Raw genomic sequence first — 20,189 nt, 5'->3', positions numbered from 1 at the left:
ATGATCATGTACCTAGTGATGTCACAATCATGATTACCAGGATCATGCAAAGATATAAATACTGCTAAATCCATTTGGTTCAAGGCAACGCAAAAAAAAATTCAACATGAAGAGAACAAAATACCTTTTCATGGCAACACTTGTGGTTTTGATTTTCATTGGTGAGTACAATTTTCTCAATCTCTCAGAAATTGGTAATTTCTCCACAAAATTCAAAATGAGCGATAAGTTTTTGAAGTAATTGTTTTAGACTACTTTGCTTTGAGCTTCGTTTTTTTGGCTGAGCGCTTATTCTGGTGATATAGCATGTACTTTGTTTTAATAGTAATTTAATAGAAGGACAGGGTTGTGGTGACAATATTCAGAATGTAGGTCTGTGGCCAGTAGAATTCTGTGGGGCGCTGTGCTTAGACCACTGCTGTTTGTGATCATAAAATCATAAGAGATAGGAGTAGAATTAGGCCATTCGGCCCATCGTCTACTCCGCCATTCAATCATGGCTGATCTATCTATCCCTCCGAACCTAATTCTCCTGCCTTCTCCCCATAACCTCTGATCAAGAATCTATCTATCTCTGCCTTAAATGTATCCACTGACTTTGCCTCCACGGCCGACTGTGGCAAAGAATTCCATCGATTCACCACCAAGTCATTGATATATATAAATGGCTTGGAGATAAACATAGACAGTTAGTAAGTTTGCGTATGAGACCGAGATTGTTGGAGTCACTGACTGTGAAGAAACCTATCAGGGTATACAGTGGGATAAGGATCAGCTACGGAAATGGACCTAGAAATGACAGATGTAGCAAATGTAAGGTGTTGCACTTTGGAAGATCAAATGCAATTAATGGCAACTATTACAGATTGATGAAAAGAGAGATCTTAGGGTCCAAATCCATAAAACCCCTGTCTCATGGTGCGAGTCCACCCACGAGTGATTCCGAGTTTAAAACTAATCAAACTCGTGGTAATCATGTAGAATTAACGCAGCGGCAACGTCGGAACTCATAACGCTAACAGCAGGTACTCGGGAAACTTGTTAACGCATGAAAATCACGAGTCAAATTTACTCTTAATGTAAACTCGTTGTAAGAACGTAGTAGCCTGTGAGTTTACCGTAGTGACTCGTGAGTCTACTGTGGGCACTCTTTTACTCAGCGGGACAGGCGGAGAGAAGGAATGGGTGACGGGATGACGTTTCCAAAATTTGGCTGCGTCTTTGTGTTACTCCAGCACTGTGTTCACTTTTTGTCAACCAGCATCTGCCCTTTCTTGTGTATGACATTATTAATGAGTTTAAAAGTTTAACATTTTTACTTAAAGAGTAAATTTGACTCGTGGAAATCTTTCATCATGTTGAAAGATTTTCACGAGTTTACAAGTTTCCCGATTACCTGCCATTAGCGTTACGAGTTCCGACGTTCCCGCTACGTTAATTCTACGTGATTACCACGAGTTTGATTTGTTTTAAACTCGGGATCACTCGTGGGTGGACTCGCACCGTGAGACAGGGCCATTACTCCCTGAAAGTGGCAACACAAATAGAGAGAATAGTACAGAAGACATATTTCATAGGTCATGGTGAGTGCCTCAAATGCCTTTCCAGGGTCATGGTGAGTGCCTCAAATGCTGTTCCAGAGGTGGTGGTTGGAGCATATAGATTATTGGCATTTAAAACATTTTGAAATGCAGGGAATGGAGGTATTAGAGTTATGTACAGGTAGATATGTGCTGGTCTTGGCATCATGATTGGCACAGACATTGCTCTATCGTCAATATTTTTCAAACTTGATGTGATTAGGCATTTTTCAACTTTGATCCAAAATTCATGTAAGAATGGCTGGATCTCTAACGTGAGCTGATATCAGGTAACATAGACTACTTTCACGGTCCCAGCTTTTATTTGAAAATTATCGTTGAGCTGAGGCAGTAACTAAGAGGTGTCCGAGGTTATGGGGAGAAAGCAGGAGAATGGGGTGAGATAAATCAGCCATGATTGAATGGCAGAGTAGATGGGCCGAATGGCCGAATTCTGCTTCTATCACTAATGATCTTATCATCTAATGATAAATATATTTCCTAGATAATACATATCTATTAGCCTGTTCATGAATCTCACCCGCTTCGTCCCTCAGCAAGAAACCATTTGTAGTGGATGAAAATAATCATTGATGAAATAAAATTCAGATTTGGTTTCACCAAGGTGCAATAAAATTCCCGGTTTGCATGAAGTTCATGAAGTCAACGATAAATACAGTAATTGCACAATACATACAATCACAAATGGAAGAACAGCAAATTGGTGCAAAGATTGTAGTACAAACTGAAGTGGTACAAAATCAACATGAACGTACAATGACAGAATGAGACAACGTTAAGAATATAATTCTCAGATTATCGGAAAAGGTTCTGAATTTTTTTTTTAACATCATAATTAGTTATGCTGATTTCAGAATTTGGTTCACTGACAGTTCCAATATCTCCTGGTCCACAGGATGGATTTATTGAAAATGAAACAGTGAAATCTTTAAAGATATCAAACAAACCTTCAATTATTGTGTTTTCATTTTTAATGTTTAACATTGTTTATTTATTTCTTAATTGATTAATTTTTTAAAATTAATTAAGCTGTTGTTGTGACTCAGGGCAATGCTCACAAATAGAATGTTTCCAAACCATGGAATATCCCTATTTGGATATGATATTTGATGATTTTTATCATCTTATATTTCCAAAATCTTTTAATGTGTTGGAAAGGTATTTATTGCATTTAGCACTTTTCCCACAAAATCAATGTTGTTAGTCCTTCAATTATATGTGTAATTGTTATATTTTTCAGGCATATCCAAAGCTACTATAATTTTTGAAGAAACTGAACAAGTAAGATCGTAATTTGATTTGCTGTTTGTCAGTTAAAGGGATTTTCCTATGATTTGCTTCTTATTATTGAGTTGTGATATTTTTAATTCCTTGTAGCCAGCTTGTGATCAGTACAGTTTGCCAGCATGTTCAAGGCATTATGCACCAGTCTGTGGCACAAATGGTATCACATACTCAAATGAGTGTTTGATGTGCGTTGAGATCAAGTAAGTGAATTAAATATTTATTTCAGATTAGGTAAAGAAGTAGTCAACATTCGTCGCCTGAACTCATATCAAAATATTTTTGCAAATGTAGTGGTAAGATCTTATATAGAAAGGAATATTATATAAATTGGTCATGCCAACAATAAAGATCCAAAAATAGGAATACTGTGCAGCAACCATTTACTATTCTAAAGCAAAATAATAACATCAAAAAGTTATAAAACCAAACTGTTAATCTTTATATGATTAAGCATTTTTATTAAGAACTAATTATAATGAGGCATTTAGATTAATATAGTGGAAAGAGGCCCTTCGGCCCAACTCGCCCACACTGGCCAACATTGTCCCAGCTGCCCTAGTCCCACATGCCTGCGCTTGGTCCACAACCCTCCAAACCTGTCCTATCCATTGTACCTGTCCAACTGTTTCTTATGATGGGATAGTCCCAGCCTCAACTACCTCCTTTGGCAGCTTGTTCCATACATGTGTGAAAAGGTTACCTCTACAGATTCCTATTAAATATAGGGCAAGATTAATTACCTTGAACCTGTGTCCTCTGGTCCTCAATTCCCCTATTCTGGGTAAAAGACTCTTTGCATCTACCCAATCTATTCCTCTCATGATTTTATATACCTCTATAAGATCTCCCCTCATCCTCCTACGCTCCATGGAATTGAGACCCAGCGTACTCAACCTCTCTCCAGGACTAGCTCACACCGTCTAGTCCTGGCAAAACCCTCATAAATATTTTCTGAACCCTTTCAAGCTTGACAATATCTTTCCTACAACATGGTGCCCAGAACTGAAAATATTCTAAATGCGGTCTCACCAACATCTTATACAACTGCAACATGATCTCCCAACTTCTATACAATACTCTGACTGATGAAGGCCAAAGTGCCAAAAGCCTTTTTGATCACCTTATCTACCTGCGACTCGACCTTCATGGAACCATGCACTTGTACTCCTAGATCCCTCTGCTCTACAACACTACCCAGAGGCCTACCATTTACTGTATAGGTCCTGCCCTTGTTCGACGTCCTAAAATGCAACACCTCACACTTCTCTGTGTTAAATTCCATCACTCATTCCTCTGCCCACCTGGCCAATCGATCCAGATCCTGCTGCAATCGTTCACAACCATCTTCACTATCTGCAAAACCACTAACTTTTGTATCATCAACAAACTTGCTAATCTTGCCCGGTATGTTCTCATCCAAATCATTGATGTAGATGACAAAGAGTTAAGGGCCCAGCACCGAACCCTGTGGCACACCCTGGTCACAGGCTTCCATTCTGAGAAGCAACCCTCTGCTTCCTTCCATGAAGCTAATTTGCTATCCATTCAGCTAGCTCTCTTTGGATCCTATGAGATCTAACCCAGAGCAGCCAGAGGCACCTTGTCGAACACCTTACTAATGTCCATATACACTACATCTACAGCTATGCCTTCATCCACCTTTTTGCTCACGATTTAAAAAAAATCAATCAGATTTGTGAGACACGACCTCCCACATACAAAACCATGCTGACTGTCCCTAATCAGCCCTTGCCCATCCAAATGCCTGTATATCCTATCCCTCAGAATATTCTCCAGTAACTTACCAACTACAGATGTTAAGCTCACCGGCCTATTGTTCCCATCATTTTCCCTACAATACAATACGGTTTTATTCGTCACATTGCACATAAAGTGCAAGTGAAATGAATTTGTCAGCAGCGGTACAATGATAAAGACCACACAATACACAATAAAAATTTAACACAAACATCCACCACAACACAAACATCCACCTGCAACCCTTCTTGAAAAGAGGCACAACATTTGTCACCCTCCAATCCTCTGGCATCTCTCCTGTATTTAAGGATGACCATATATTTCAAATAGGGTTCCTGCAATTTCCTCTCTAGTTTCCCGCAATGTCCTCAGATATATCTGATCAGGCCCCGGAGATTTGTCTACCTTCATACATGACAGTACCTTCAGTACTTCCACGACGGTTACCCTGACTGCTCTCATGACACTTCCAGTGACTGCTCCAATTTCCTCCATCCTACTGTCTTTCTCCTCGGTAACTACAGAGGAGAAATACTCATTGAGGACCTTACCCATCATCTGTGGCTCCACATAGAGGTGACCGCTTTTATTTCCTGAGAGGTCCCACTCTCTCTCTCCAGTTACCCTTTTCCTCCTAATGTATTTATAAAATCTATTGTAATATCCAATGTTAAATTTCCCTATCAACAATCTGAATGGCTCCGTCTTAAAAAGTCATACCTTGGTTTTTTGTGAGATGTTCCAGGAGGTCCATTATATACCACTATTTTCTTTGGTGACTAACAGGGACCTCAGAACCTCTACATGTCTATGTGATTGTAGATGTTCTGGTTTTCCTAAGTAAAGCTTTGTGAGGCTCTTCTCGTTTTAAATGAAATCATGTGGAAAGTCTGGAAGAAGTCCTACACATAGAAATGCTTTGACAACTATTAAACCATATCTCCCGGCTTAACCAGTTGTCAAGCCTTTCAAAAAATATTCACAAAAATTAAAAAAACGATTAAAGCTTTAAATAGTCATTTTATTGAGACGATATTTAAAAACACGAGAAAAATCTTATGCAGTTAAGATGATATGAAACTTACCTCAGTTTAACTGAACTTGCTCTTCCTCTTCACTGAAATTAAAAGAGCTGAAGAAGCATCAGGATTCAGGGGAAAATTCATCCGAACAATTGCCAGGGAACCGGAGGAAGTTAAAACCCAACTGCTGGACTCCCCTTAGAGTGCAGTAAACTGTATTTACACACCTTGCAAAACAATCCACGTCTCACTTGTGACTTTTAACTCTGTTGTCAATATAATTTTCCAATCTTGAAAAATAAAGAGCACAATCACTATCTTGCAATAATTTTTTTTTCAGGCAAAGGAAGACTAACATTCGTATTTTCAAACAAAGAGAGTGCTGATTTACCCACTTCAACACCAGGCATTAAAAGTCTAACGTGTTGGTAAAATAAATAGAATAGACTAGTTACCATGCATTGCTTTTATTTCAGAGCAATTGCTTGAGAACTATAGGAAGTTGGAACTAACTGCTGGACTCCTACTAGTCTATTGTGGCTATCTCAGGAAAACCAGAACTTCTACAATCATACAGACATGTAGAAATTCTAAGGTCCCTGCTAGTCACCAAAGAAAATGCCAGTGGTCCCATATGGACCTGGAACATCTCACAAAATCCAAGGTATGATTTTTTAAGACAGAGCCATTGTGATTGTTGACAGGGAAATTTAACATAGGATACCGAGCTAAAACACACAAATGGAAGTCAGCCACACACTATTACAATAGAAATGCCTCATTATAATTTGTGCACTGGAAGTACAATTGTAATACCATACACACACACAAACATTGTTATAACACTGGAGTGGCAGAAGGTCTGAGAGACTTAATGGCCATTAATTCTACGGGAATAGACTAAAACTTATTTGGCATTGTTTGTCAATGCTGAATAATATGTACTATTGGAATGCATGGATCTTAAATCATAGATTGAAATGGATCAATTAAATTGTTGGTGTCGTAGAGTCATACAGCATGGAAACAGGCCCTTCGGACCAACTTGCCTCATCTACACTAGTCCCACCTGCCTGCATTTGGCCTATATTCCTCTAAACCTGTCCTATCCATGTACGTCTAATTGTTTCTTAAACGTTGCAATAATCTCTGCCTCAACTTCTGGCAGCTCGTTCCATACACCCACCACCCTCAGGGTGAAAAGGTTACCCCTCAGATATCTATTAAATATTTCCCCTTCACCTTAAACCTACAGTGTGTCCTCTGGTTTTTGATTCCCTTACTATGGGTAAGAGACTCTAAATGTGACTCTAAAATTAGCTGCCATTAAAATTGTTTCATTAAAATAATAACCCTGTTAAATGCTGAATAAATAATTGTGTTTCTGGATTTGCGCAGGAAAAGCAGTTGTATTAAAATATTCCAAGGATGTTGTAGTGAATAAACATTTTATGATTGCTTTATTTGTGATAATATGTCAACATTTCTTCAGATGTTCATCTTGAAGCTCTGCCATTTTAAATCTAAACTGTGCTTACATACCTTTTTAAAAATAATCTACGTCTCACTTGTTAAAATGACTTTTAACTCTATTGTCAATCTAATTTGCCAATCATGAAAAATAAAGACCACAATCACTATCATACAGTAAATATTCTTTTTTTTTAAGGCAGAGAAAGACAAACATTCGTATTACAAAACGAGATGAGTGCTGATGTTACCCATTTGAACACCAGACATTAAAGAGCATTTTGCAAAAGCAATGTCTGCCTGACTTGTTGATAAAATAAATAGAATGAACTATTTACGATGCATTGTTTTATTTCCTTTCTCTTCATAGTCAATGAAATAATCTGGTTCATTTAAGCATATTGAAAGTTGACCATTTTTATACAAGGCCATTTCTTTGATAACATTCACATCCCCAAAATTGTTTGGTTTATTCATTCCAAAACAAGGCTTTTCTAAAACATACTGTTGATGAAAAATCCAGTTTATCCTACACCTATTATACCTCTCTAATCTGAATTTCAAAGTTACCTGTTGGACAGTGGCAGGCTGCAGGATGGAATGGAAAGTAGAGATCAAGTGTCTTAATCTACTAATGAGCAGGTCAATTTGTTTCTCTAAATGAAAGAGTTTCCAGCAAATAAGTGACAAATGGAATACAGCATAGCAAAATGTATGTTCATGCACTTTGGTAGAAGGAGAAAAGGCATATACTACTTTCTAAATGGGGAGAGGATTCAGAAATTGGTGTAAAGCGACTTGGGATTGCTGGTGCAAGATTCCCAAAAGATCTATTTGCAGGTTGAGTCAACGGTATGGAACGCAAATGTAATGCAAGCATTTGTTTCAAAGGGACTAGAATGTAAAATTAATGATGTAATGCTGTCTTAATAAGGCAGGTACCATGGCAGTGAAGGAAGCTAATGGCATGTTGGCCTTCATAACACGAGGAGTTGAGTATAGGATCAAAGAGGTCCTGCAGTTGTACAGGGCCCCAGTGAGACCACACCTGGAGTATTATGTGCAGTTTTAGGAAGGACATTCCAAATTTTAGGAAGGACATTCTTGCTATTGAGGGAGTGCAGCGTAGGTTCACAAGGTTAATTCCCAGGATGGCTGGACTGTCATATGTTGATAGAATGTAGAGGCTGGGCTTGTATACTCTGGAATTTAGAAGGATGAGAGGGAATCTTATTGAAACAGGATTATTAAGGGATTGGTCACGCTAGAGGCAGAAAACATGTTCCCGATGTTGGGGAAGTCCAGAACCAGGGGCACGATTTAAGAATAAGGGGTAGGCCATTTAGAACGGAGATGAGGAAAAACTTTTTCACCCAGAGAGTTGTGAATCTGTGGAATTCTCTGCCTCAGAAGGCCGTGGAGGCCAATTCTCTTGATGCTTTCAAGAGAGAGTTAGATAAATCTCTTATAGATAGTGGAGTCAGGGGATATGGTGAGAAGGCAGGAATAGGGTACAGAATGTGGATGATCAGCCATGATCACAGTGAATGGTGATGGACGAATTTGTGGGGACGAATGGCTTACTCCTGAACCTATTGTCTATAGTCTATTGTCTATTGGCACTGATCAGGCCACATTTGGAATATTGTGATCGTATTTGGGCCCAATATAAAAGGAAGGATGCGCTGGCATTGGAGTGGGTTCAGAGGAGGTCTACAAAACTGATCCTAGGGAAGATTGGGTATGGAGGAGCGTTTTAAGGCTGTCGTTCATTCTTGATTTTCCACCTACAAAATATGCAAGAGTTTCTGCTAATATTCATATTTCATGCCTATGAGGGAATAATGAGACCTCCTTCTGCATTGAAGGATTAAACATCAGCAAGAGGAGCAGCAGGTTCATATTTGCATGTTTTTTTATCGAGATACAGCGCGGAAACAGGCACCTCGGCCCAGAGTCCGCGCCGATCAGCGATCCCCACACATTATCCTGCATACACTAGCGACAATTTACACATACACCAAGCCAACTAACCTAAACACCTGTACGTCTTTGGTGTGTGGGAGGAAACCAATGATTTCGGAGAAAACCCATGCAGGTGACGGCGAGAACGTACAAACTCCGTAGTCGGGATCAAACCTGGATCGCTAGCTCTGCAAGCGCTATAAGGCAGCAGCTCTACCGCTGTGCCTCCATGCCGCCTTTGACCATCAATAGATCAGCAACATTATGTTTAGGGAAGGTGGAATACGTGCACATGGTAACTTCTCAATAAATAGAGTTTGCTTTCAAGATAAATTGATTGCATCACTATATTTTACTTTGCATAGTGGGGAGTTTAGTTTATTGTGACGTGTACTGAGGTACAGTGAAAAGCTTTTTAGTTGCGTGCTATCCAGTCAGCAGAAAGACTATACTTGATTACAATCAATCTGGCCACAGTGTTCAGATAGGGTTTAAAGATACAGGATAAATGGAGTAATGTTTAGTGCAAGATAAAATCCTGTAGTCTGATTAAAGATAACCATGGATCTCCAATGAGGTAGATGGTAGGTCAGGACCATTCTCTAGTTGGTGATAGGATAGTTGAGTTGCATGAAAGACCTCGCTTGTCGGGTCCTCGCGGTGCCAAGATTCGTTCCGGTAGGTCTTTTGGTCCCGGGAGTTGCAGAATCGACAGATCTGAGAAGAGATTAAGATGAGCATAGAGTAAGAAATGCCGCTGTTGGAGTAGAGGTGGAAAGGAGTGGAGCAATTGTAATGAATGATTACAGATCCACTTCTGAGACCAGCAAGCAGAGAGTTGCCTGGTTTCAGATGTATTATCAAAAAACCTCAAACCATATCTGCAACCCTCAAAAATTAATTGCGTGTCAATTATTCAATTTAGACATTTTAGACTTTAGAGATAGGGTATGGAAACAAGCCCTTCGGCCCACCGAGTCCATGCCGACCAACGATCACCCTATACACTAACATTATCTTACACACTAGGGACAATGTACAATTTTACCAAAGCCAATTAATCTACAAACCTGTACATCTTTGGTCTGTGTGAGAAACCTGGAGCACCCGGAGAATACCCATGTGATCACGGGGAGAACATACAGACTCCGTACGGACAGCACCCAGAGTCAGGATCGAACCCAGATCTCTAGCACTGTAAGGCATCAACTGTACCACTGCGCCATTATGCCAAACAAGAAGGTACAAAACACTGTAGTTGCTCAAAATTTATAATTTAAAAAAAGAACAAACTGGAAAAGCTCAGCAGGTCAGGCAGTATCTCTCACTCTCTCTTTCAAAACTTTCTTTCTCTTCCCATTGTTCCTCATTCAGCTGATGAGTATTTCCAGCATTTACTGTTTTGTTTGAGATTTTCAGCATTTGCAGTGGTTTTTGCTCCTGCCATCAACATATTGTTGACATTTTTTACATGGGATTACATAGGCGAGATGGCCATTCAGCCCAACGGGAGTGGGAGCGTTTGTGCACCACTTGCGTTTCTACCATCTCCCCTTAGGTAAAATTATCAGCATATCCATCTGCTCCACCACCGTCTTCAGCTGGTCTGGACTTTCCTTAAATGCACCAATACTATTCATTTCAACCACTCTCTATATTAGAGAGTTCCATGTCTAACCACACCTCAGATAAAGGTGTTTCATCTGAATTTCTAGTTTTCCAAAGATCTGGCAATCAATTGATAAGGCCATAAGGTCATAAGTGATAGAGAGCAGAATTTGGCCAGTCGGCCCATCGCATCGTCACCGCCATTCAATCATGGCTGATTTATCTCCGTCCTGAACCCCATTCTCCTGCCTTCTCCTCATACCCACTGACACTTGGCCATTCCTCCAGGTTCAGTCTGAAGAAGGGTTTCGGCCCGAAACGTTGCCTATTTCCTTCGCTCCATAGATGCTGCTGCACCCGCTGAGTTTCTCCAGCACTTTTGTCTACCTCCAGAAATGAGACTTGTTTCCAGAGTTAGATCGGTTGTGAAAGCATTGAATATTTGAATCGTTTCACCACAACTATATTTTCAAACATATATTGGATTCTAGTTTTGTGACGTGCATGATAAGTATTGAAACATTGCAACATTACATTAGATTTTTTGGGAATAACTGAACAAGAGTTATGGGCTCAGAGAATATTTTTTCCCTTGACGCTCATTGGTCATAAGAATTTCCTGGGGATATAGGCTAGTAGAAGATCATCCAACACCCCTTACATTCATATCCAGATGCTCATTTATTGCTGAGAGTTGTCGCCCTGTCAGATGCCATCTGAGAGTAACTTGAGAGATTATCCTTTAGGAACACTGTGTTCTGTGCCAATCAGTCTGAGCTCTCTCCATGTGGTAGTAGTAACTTAAGGGCACCATCCAATAAGATCACACATGTTTTTAGAAGAAACAGCAAGAGTTATTAAATTGCTTCCCTTCACTTGTAAGGAAATGAAATTTTATTCAAACGATTTCTTGGCTGTGCTTTTTCTTTCTTTAAACCATGCGTTTCCTTTGTAGTCATGAAGGAAAACTTTAAATGAGCCTTCTGTAATATTGGAATCTTGCGACCAGAAACACCAGTTGCTGCACGTGACGTTTATGACTGTTTTTGCTGGTTAGGTCCCCTGATGCTGAAGTCAGTAACAACTGAGAGAAACGGAAATATTCTGTTCAGGACTGAGATCAGGTCCAGTGGATATTTGAGGGCCGATAGATCAGGCAGACCAAAGCCCAGTTGTGGCCCATGGCAGGAAAGTTGGGGTACGTTGGGCATAAGAAGATTGGTGGTAAGGAATATGGGAAGAGTCAGAGCTGCTGGAGGGGGATGGGGGGGCTAAGATGTAATAGGAAACGGAGGGGAACATAATTTTACACAAAGGGTGGTGGGTATATGGAACAAGTTGCTCGAGGAGGTAGCTGAGGCAGGTACTATCATAACATTTAAGAGACATTTGGACAGGTGTACGAATAGGATAGGCTTAGAGGGTTATGGGCCAGCGGGGGCAGGTGGTACTAGTGTAGAGGTGGGCATGTTGGTTGGAGTGGGCAAGTTGGGGTGAAGGGCCTGTTTCCACAATGTATGACTCGATGATGATTTTCCAACTTTCAACCTGAACAGTGAATATCTGTGAGCATATGACCTTTGGACAACGTTGTTACATTTTTACACATCTGCACTAAGAAAGTGCAGCACTTGGGCTAACTGTTTTCCCCTCTGCTGTTTTTAGACGAGGGAGAAGTGAAGTTGGTTGTATATAGCCTGAAGTTGATTCTGGCTGAGATCACTACCTCAATACAGAACTGAGATTGAGCAATGGGATTTTCTTGGTGTGTTTGATCTTGAAGCAACACATTCACCTACTGATTCTCTAATGCCAATGCTGCATCTTTTTTCATAGATCTCTCTTCCACAAACTTACTGAGAGCATGCTAATATGTTGAATTCATCTCTAATTTTCTTTTTTAATAAGGAACATTTTCAGTGTCTTGACAGGGACATTAAACCTCTGAAATAATCCTGGAAAGGTTTTTGTTGTTCTAATCCAAATCAATATTCAGCTGAAAATGAATAAGGTGATGAATTGGCGAATTAGCTCGTTCTAAGGGATAGTTCTAATCATGCAGGCATATTAAATTAGCTCAAACAGACTAAAAGAACATTCCATAGCAATGTCTATTAGCAAATTTTCCAAATTACCTTCATCTTTCAAATGCATAGAAACATAGAAAATAGGTGCAGGAGGAGTCCATTCGGCCCTTCAAGCTAGCACCGCCATTCATTGTGATCATGGCTAATCGTACCCAATCAATAACCCATGCCCGCCTTCTCCCCATATCTCTTGATTCCACTAGCCCCTAGAGCTATATCTAACTCTCTCTTAAATCCATTCAGTGATTTGGCCTGCACTGCCCTCTGTGGCCGGAAATTCCACAAATTCACAACTCTCTGGGTGAAAAAGTTTTTTCTCACCTCAGACTTAAATGGCCTCCCCTTTATTCTAAGACTGTGTCCCTGGTTCTGGACTCGCCCAACATTAGGAACATTTTTCCTGCATCTAGCTTGTCTAATTCTTTTATAATTTTATATGTTTCTATAAGATCCCCCTCATCCTTCTATAAGAATCCCCCTCATCCTCATAATTAGCTGAAAAGGGAATTTAAATTCAAACTAATTTCTATGCTGTTACTACACCTGTTTACATTTTACATACAAGATCAATTGTTTTGTTGCTGCCATTAAAATTGTCTCCAGGTAGCGTTTTGAGTTTTTCCATGCTGCATACTGAATGGTGATACAGTCATACAGCATGGAAAGAGGCCCTTCGGCCCAACTTGCCACGCCGACCAACATGTCTCACCTACACTCGTCTTACTCGCCTGTGTTTGGCCCATAATCTCTCTCAGCCTGTTTTATCCATGCACCTGTCTAATTGCTTCTTAAACATCACGGTAGTCCTTGCCTCAACGACCTCCTCCGGCAGCTTGTTACACCCACCGCCCTTTGTATGACAAAGTTAGCCCTCTGACTTGAGAATTAAGGGACTGAAGTTTAGGGGTAACATGAGGGGGAACTTCTTTACTCAGAGAGTGGTAGCTGTGTGGAATGAGCTTCCAGTGAAGGTGGTGGAGGCAGGTTCGTTTTTATCATTTAAAAATAAATTGGATAGTTATATGGATGGGAAAGGAATGGAGGGTTATGGTCTGAGCGCAGGTATATGGGACTAGAGGAGATTATGTGTTCGGCACGGACTAGAGGGGTCGAGATGGCCTGTTTCCGTGCTGTAATTGTTATATGGTTATATGGTTATATGATTCCTACAAAATGTTTCCCCTTCACCTTTAATTATGTCCTCTGGTTCTTGATTCCCCTACTCTGGCAAGAGACTCTGCGTCTACTCCTCTCACAGACGTAGAAATATAGAAACATAGAAAATAGGTACAGGAGTAGGCTGCACTTAAATAGGTGCAGGAGTAGGCTGATCTTATAGAGGTGATTTTATACACCTCTGTACCGTTACCCTACATCCTGCTGCTCTCCAGGGAATAGAGACGCAGCCTGCTCAACCTCTCCCTCTAGCTTAGGCCCTTGATTCCTGGTAACATCCTTGTAAATCTTCTCTGCACCCTTTTATTTAGATTTTAATAGGAACTAGACGAGCCGTGGACCCGTTGGGTCCCCTTTGGGCCCCCATTGGGTCCCCGTTGTGACGCCAGAGATGCCGGTTGTGAAGCCAGTCAAAATGGCAATCTGAAAATGCCGGCTTGCGCGGCAACCCTCCCCCAACTGCACACGCGCAGATACCGGGCCCGGCAACCCTCCTCCAACTGCGCAGGAGCGGCTGACGGGCCCGGCAAGTTGGAGCGCACTGCCGTTCATGGTAGAAAGTTAATTCTCGACAACTCGTGGACCCGTTTGGTCCTGTTGTGACACCAGAGATCCCCGTTGTGACGCCAGTCAAAATGGCGATCTGAAAATGGTGGCGGGCCCGGCAACCCTCCCCCAACTGCACACGCATGATAGCGGGCCCGGCAACCCTCCCCCAGCTGCGCAGGCGCGGCTGAGAGGCCCGGCAAGCAGTAGAGCAGTGCCGTTCATGGTATAAAGTAAATTAAAGTTTATAAAGGAAATTACTTTGTAAAATCGAACGAAACTTGCAACTGCACACCCCAGGCGACTGGTGAGTAAGGCACCACTAAATTTGTTGTGCTATCGTGTACTGCCTTGGCTGTATTTTGGGAACATACATACATACATACATACATACATACATACATACATACATACATACATACATACATACATACATACATACATACATACATACATACATACTTACCTATATTTCAGTAGTAGTAGGCCCCCCTCGGTCATGACTGAAGTGGGCTCCTGACCTGCACGGGAAGATAGACGCTTCCATCCCCATGAGTCTCGGGCAGATGGGGCTCGTCAGCCTGGGAAGGCAGTCCATGTACTGTAGGAGAGGGAAAACTCAGATTTAAAACCTCCACTGCCTTGTGGCCATATCCAGTCATGGAAAAGGCTCCAGGAGTATAATGAGACTTTTATACTAGATGATCCGTGGACCCTTTGGATCCCCGTTGTGATGGGGACACACGCATGCACGCACATACACAGACAAGATGAGAGTTTTAGTAATATATAGATAGATAGGTAGATAGATGTTGATATTTATTATAAAGGTTATCAGATAGACACTCACAATGTTTGTTCAATTCAGAGATTGTTGTAAATCAGTTTATACCAGAATATGTTTGGTTGTTTTTCACTTGCTATTCTTCTAGGTCCATTAACACTGCAACGAATGCTAGAAAGTGCAGATAGGGGGCAGACATGAACTGTGGAATGTTCAAAAGGGAACTGCAGATGCTGGAATATCGAAGGTACACAAAATTGCTGGGGAAACTCAGCGGGTGCAGCAGCATCTATGGAGCGAAGGAAATACTCAAAAGGGAACTGCAGATGCTGGATTCAAAAGGGAACTGCAGATGCTGGATTTCAAAAGGGAACTGCAGATGCTGGATTTCAAAAGGGAACTGCAGATGAAGAAGGGTTTCGGCCCGAAACGTCGCCTATTTCCTTCGCTCCATAGATGCTGCTGCACCCGCTGAGTTTCCCCAGCAATTTTGTGTACCTATGAACTGTGGAATAGTCACTTTGTGCAAAAGTTAATACAAAAGTCAATGGGAAAAAAAAAATTCACAATAAAAATTTTCACATTATATTTTCTCACCAAGATACCAGCAGGTTTGCTGCCTGAAATGAGGGTCTACATCCCAGAAATTAGATCAAGCACCAATTAAGCATGGAATGCAATTACTGCAAGTGTGGCATTGAACTATTGGTTCTTCTGCCTCAGTAAGATGGCATTAGTAAGCTGCAGTTCAGGAGGCTCTTATCTAGTCAGGTAAAAACCTGGGAGGTGTGGATAGGCAGCAAGATGTGCCAGTGTTAGTGCATCAGTAGAGATATGATAAATCAAATAGACAAGGTAGAAGAGAAATGTATTAATGTGGGAAATGAAAAACAAACAGTAAAAGAAAGATATAAAGAGAGTAAATCAAAGCCAAAATTTGCAGATAATGTTTGGGTAGAAAGAACGATAAAACAACAAAACTAAAGTTGTATTAAAAAACAAAGCAGATGAATTGTGGAGAGTAAGTAGAAATATGTACATATGAATTGATACACACCAGAACATGTCTATCTTTTGTCTGTTTGAGGTTTTACATTCTCCCTGTGAGCGCATGAATTTTAAGCGGGTGCTCCAGTTTCCACCTACACTCCAGAGACGTATAGGTTTGTAAGTTAATTGCCTTCGGTAAAATTGTAAATTGCCCCCCGTGTGCAGGATTGTGCTAATGTATGGGGATTGCTGGCTGTGTGGACTCAGTGAGCCACAGGGCCTGTTTCTGTGCTGTATCTCTAAACAAAACTAAACTACTGAACCCTGTTAATAATAGACTTTTATATAAATTATGATTACAAGAGATAATTTTTACTCATATTTTTCAATCAGCCCTACAGGTCTATGTCAGATTAGAACAATCCCATCAATCCTATTTCTCCATTGCAAGGACCTCTTTTAATCACATGCAGCTTGCTACATTGAATGTGTTTCAATTCTTGTTAAACTAAGAGTGAATAATAAAGGTGACTTATTGATTCAATTAAAGTCATAGTCATATAGCCATATAGCACAGACGCAACTCATCTCTGCTGACCAAAATTCCCCCTCTAACCTAGTCCCATTTGCCAATTTTTAGTCCATATTTCTTTAAACCATTTAAACCTACCCATCTACCCGTCCAGGTTCTTGTGGACCATTGGAGATCACCTCGTATGTGGTGATGTTAATATTGGCCAAAATAGACATATATAAAATGGAGAAGGGTCTGAAGAAGGGTTTCGGCCCGAAACGTCGCCTATTTCCTTCGCTCCATAGATGCTGCTGCACCCGCTGAGTTCCTCCAGCAATTTTGTGTACCTTCTTATATAAAATGGAGGATCATTGCATCTGCAGAACCTGTTTGGTCAATTTCTGTGTAAAGCTGAAGGCTGCAAATTGGTGCCAGGCAGTCGAGGTCCTAGATTAAACTACCAGATAAGGTAAAGTCCAGATGTCCTCTATTGTTAAAATGTATGAGTCTCATTGATAAATTGGTCACTCTCGGCCTCCCCACTCTCACATGTGCCTGGATAAAAGATTTCCTCACCAACCGGCCCCAGACTGTGAGACAGGGCTGTGTGCTAAGCCCCCTCCTATACTGTCTCTACACCTACGACTGTAGTCCGGCCCACAACAACAACCGCATCGTCAAATTTGCTGACGACACTACTGTAGTCGGACTTATTTCAAAGGGAGACGAGACAGCCTACAGAGAGGAAGTCCTGAAGTTGACAACCTGGTGCTCAGAAAACAATCTGGCTCTGAACACCAGGAAAACAAAAGAGCTCTTTGTCAACTTCAGGAGGCACAGCACCGACTTAGTCCCCCTACATATCAACGGCGAGTGTGTGGAGAGGGTCAACACCTTCCGGTTTCTCGGCGTCCTTATCTCTGCTGACATCTCCTGGACAGACAACACGACAGCGGTCATCAAGAAGGCTCAGCAGCGGCTGCACTTCCTGAGGGTTCTCAGGAAGCACAACCTGGACTCTAACCTGCTGCTGACCTTCTACCGCTCGTCCATCGAGAGCCTGCTGACATACTGCATTACAGCATGGTACGGCAGCTGCACCATGGCAGACAGGGAGAGGCTTCAGAGGGTAACTAGGACAGCACAGAAGATCATTGGTTGCCCTCTCCCCTCCCTGATGGATATTTACACCTCCCGCTGCCTTAGCAGGGCAAAGAATATTATCAAGGACAGCTCCCATCCTGCGTTTGGACTGTTCGACCTGCTGCCCTCTGGGAGGCGCTATAGGTGCATCAAAACTAGGACAAATAGACTCAGGAACAGTTGTTTTCCGAAAGTCATAACTACTCTTAACTCACACATGCACTGACTTCACAGCCCAACACCCGGACTTCCATCTATTATATCCACGTACTGAAATTTGGAATTATAATGTGTATTGTAACTGTAATTTTTAATATTTTTAAATAATTTTTAATATTTTAATATAACTTTTAAACATCTGCCTAAGAATCCTACCTATTCATCCTTCACCATTTTGCCTTTTATAGATATGTATATAGCGCCGCAGAATTGTGCACCTACCCCCCCCTTTGTTTTGTTTTCTGTTTCTTGTTTTTTGTACTAAATTATATGTCTGCACTGAGTACGAGCTGCTTTTAATCTCATTGTACATGTGTATAGTGACAATAAATGGCATATCTATCTATATCTATATCTACTTTGCAGAGAAACCCAAAGGTGTTGCAGATGCATTAGCATGATGGGCTGGCTGCAGAAGGATTGTAAATACTGTTAATAATGTTGCAAGATGTTTTTGTTACTGTTTGACGATTGGCTGAAGCGTGATGCCTTATTTGAATTGTTTATACTCCCCAGGAGAATGTTGCATTACTTGGGTCAACTGACTTCTTTCCGGAAGCTTCTGTAGAAACATTGTAATGGGGAGCTTTGTAATTGGGTTGGGGAATTGTCAATAACGCTTTAATGTAATAGATATCTGTGATTGGTTTGTAGGGGTACCATCCTCATGTAGGTCTGCCCCACAGGGTTCGATGACCTATAAAAGGTAACCCCCACGAGGTTTGTTGTTGATCTTCTGGAGGAGCGCTTGGGACTGCGTAACCTTTTGGAAGTATCTGCTTGCGCGAGGCTGAAGGGCTTGGACAAGCAGAGACAAGGATCTATCCCGCGGTGTGGTTAGGTATCGTATAGGGAATTCGTTATTGTTTCATAAAATAAATGATTAGTGGTCCAGTGCTTGACTTGGTGTTTTACTGAACTAAACTAGGGTTAGCTCTAGGAGCCTAATTACAGTGACATCAGCATGACTGTAAAATACAACAGAGAAATTGCCTCAATATTGTGGTAAATAAATCATTGTATCAAATTTAACTTTTTGATTGGTGGAACTTCACCAGAAAAAGGCAGAAAACACAAAACAGGAGAAAATTTGTATTTTAATGCATGATTTATGTATAAAGGACAGGTGCAAATATATCCAATTTCCAAGCTCCAATATATTTCTGGTGATCATGGATTATAATCCCTTATTATGCTGTTATTTTGCAGCACTTATGCCATTGTTAATTTTAGGGCAAGCCCACAATTGATGCCAACTGCAGAGCTCTTTCCTGCTATTTTTGGAAGCATTTGCAAACACAATAAAAACACTTCCACATGGTATTGATCCAAACATGAGCTGCAAAGTGACCGTTGCACACTTGCAGGAGCCAGAGATAAGGAACTGGATTTGATACAATGAAAAAAATGTAAATGGGAAAAGTGAGATAAACAAAGTTAAATGAGCAATGCCTTTTATCTGAAGGAACAGGTGATGTTATTACATGATTTCATCCCAAGGATTTTAGTTTAGTTTAATTTAGTTTATGTATAGATACAGCACAGAAATAGGCCCTTCAGCGCTCCAAGTCCGCATCGACCCGTACACTAATCTATGTTACTAAAAGTCTGATCTTGACCACTTCCTGTTGTTCTATATATTGATTTTAGAAAAAACGCTGCCACTTACGGCTGTGATTTTTGGCCATCTTACTTATAGTCCCCCTCCACTGCGCAGGACAAGAGGATTTTTCCCATCGATTAAAAATAAAATAATTATTAGTGTTTAATAAATGTTGAGATTCTCTCTCCTGAAGGCCACGCCCCTTCCGGAGGGACTATAAAGCCCGGAAGTTTTGAGTGCCTCAGTCAGTCTCTGAAAGATGGGGGAGCGAGAGGGTCATGTCTCTCAGTCTGAGCTGTGAATAACACTGAATACATGTCTACTAAACTGTGAGTGGTTTTACTGACCCGTCAGTGCCCTTAATGTGGTTTGAAAATATAGCTTGGAAACACTAAAGCTGTGTTGCCTTTGATTTG

At 41.0% G+C, this 20,189-nt stretch overlaps 1 protein-coding gene across 1 annotated transcript; it reads left to right on the top strand.

The window, feature by feature from the left end:
• Positions 1-17: 17 nt before the first annotated feature.
• Positions 18-7,473, top strand: LOC116978436 (trypsin inhibitor ClTI-1-like). The gene is made up of 4 exons (XM_033029561.1): positions 18-161; positions 2,842-2,882; positions 2,979-3,088; positions 7,338-7,473. Exons 1-4 carry the CDS (start codon positions 107-109, stop codon positions 7,381-7,383), a joined length of 252 nt encoding a protein of 83 aa, XP_032885452.1. The 5' UTR covers positions 18-106; the 3' UTR covers positions 7,384-7,473.
• Positions 7,474-20,189: the final 12,716 nt, after the last annotated feature.

This window comes from Amblyraja radiata, chromosome 11 (assembly GCF_010909765.2).
Source record: "Amblyraja radiata isolate CabotCenter1 chromosome 11, sAmbRad1.1.pri, whole genome shotgun sequence".
NCBI lineage: Eukaryota > Metazoa > Chordata > Chondrichthyes > Rajiformes > Rajidae > Amblyraja > Amblyraja radiata.
This window is presented reverse-complemented; position numbering and strand designations above follow the sequence as displayed.

Coding starts and splice junctions, on each gene's coding strand:
- LOC116978436 (XM_033029561.1), top strand. CDS start 107: ATGAAGAGAACAAAATACCTTTTCATGGCAACACTTGTGGTTTTGATT. Junction 162..2,841: donor TGTGGTTTTGATTTTCATTG/GTGAGTACAATT, acceptor TATATTTTTCAG/GCATATCCAAAGCTACTATA. Junction 2,883..2,978: donor TTTTTGAAGAAACTGAACAA/GTAAGATCGTAA, acceptor AATTCCTTGTAG/CCAGCTTGTGATCAGTACAG.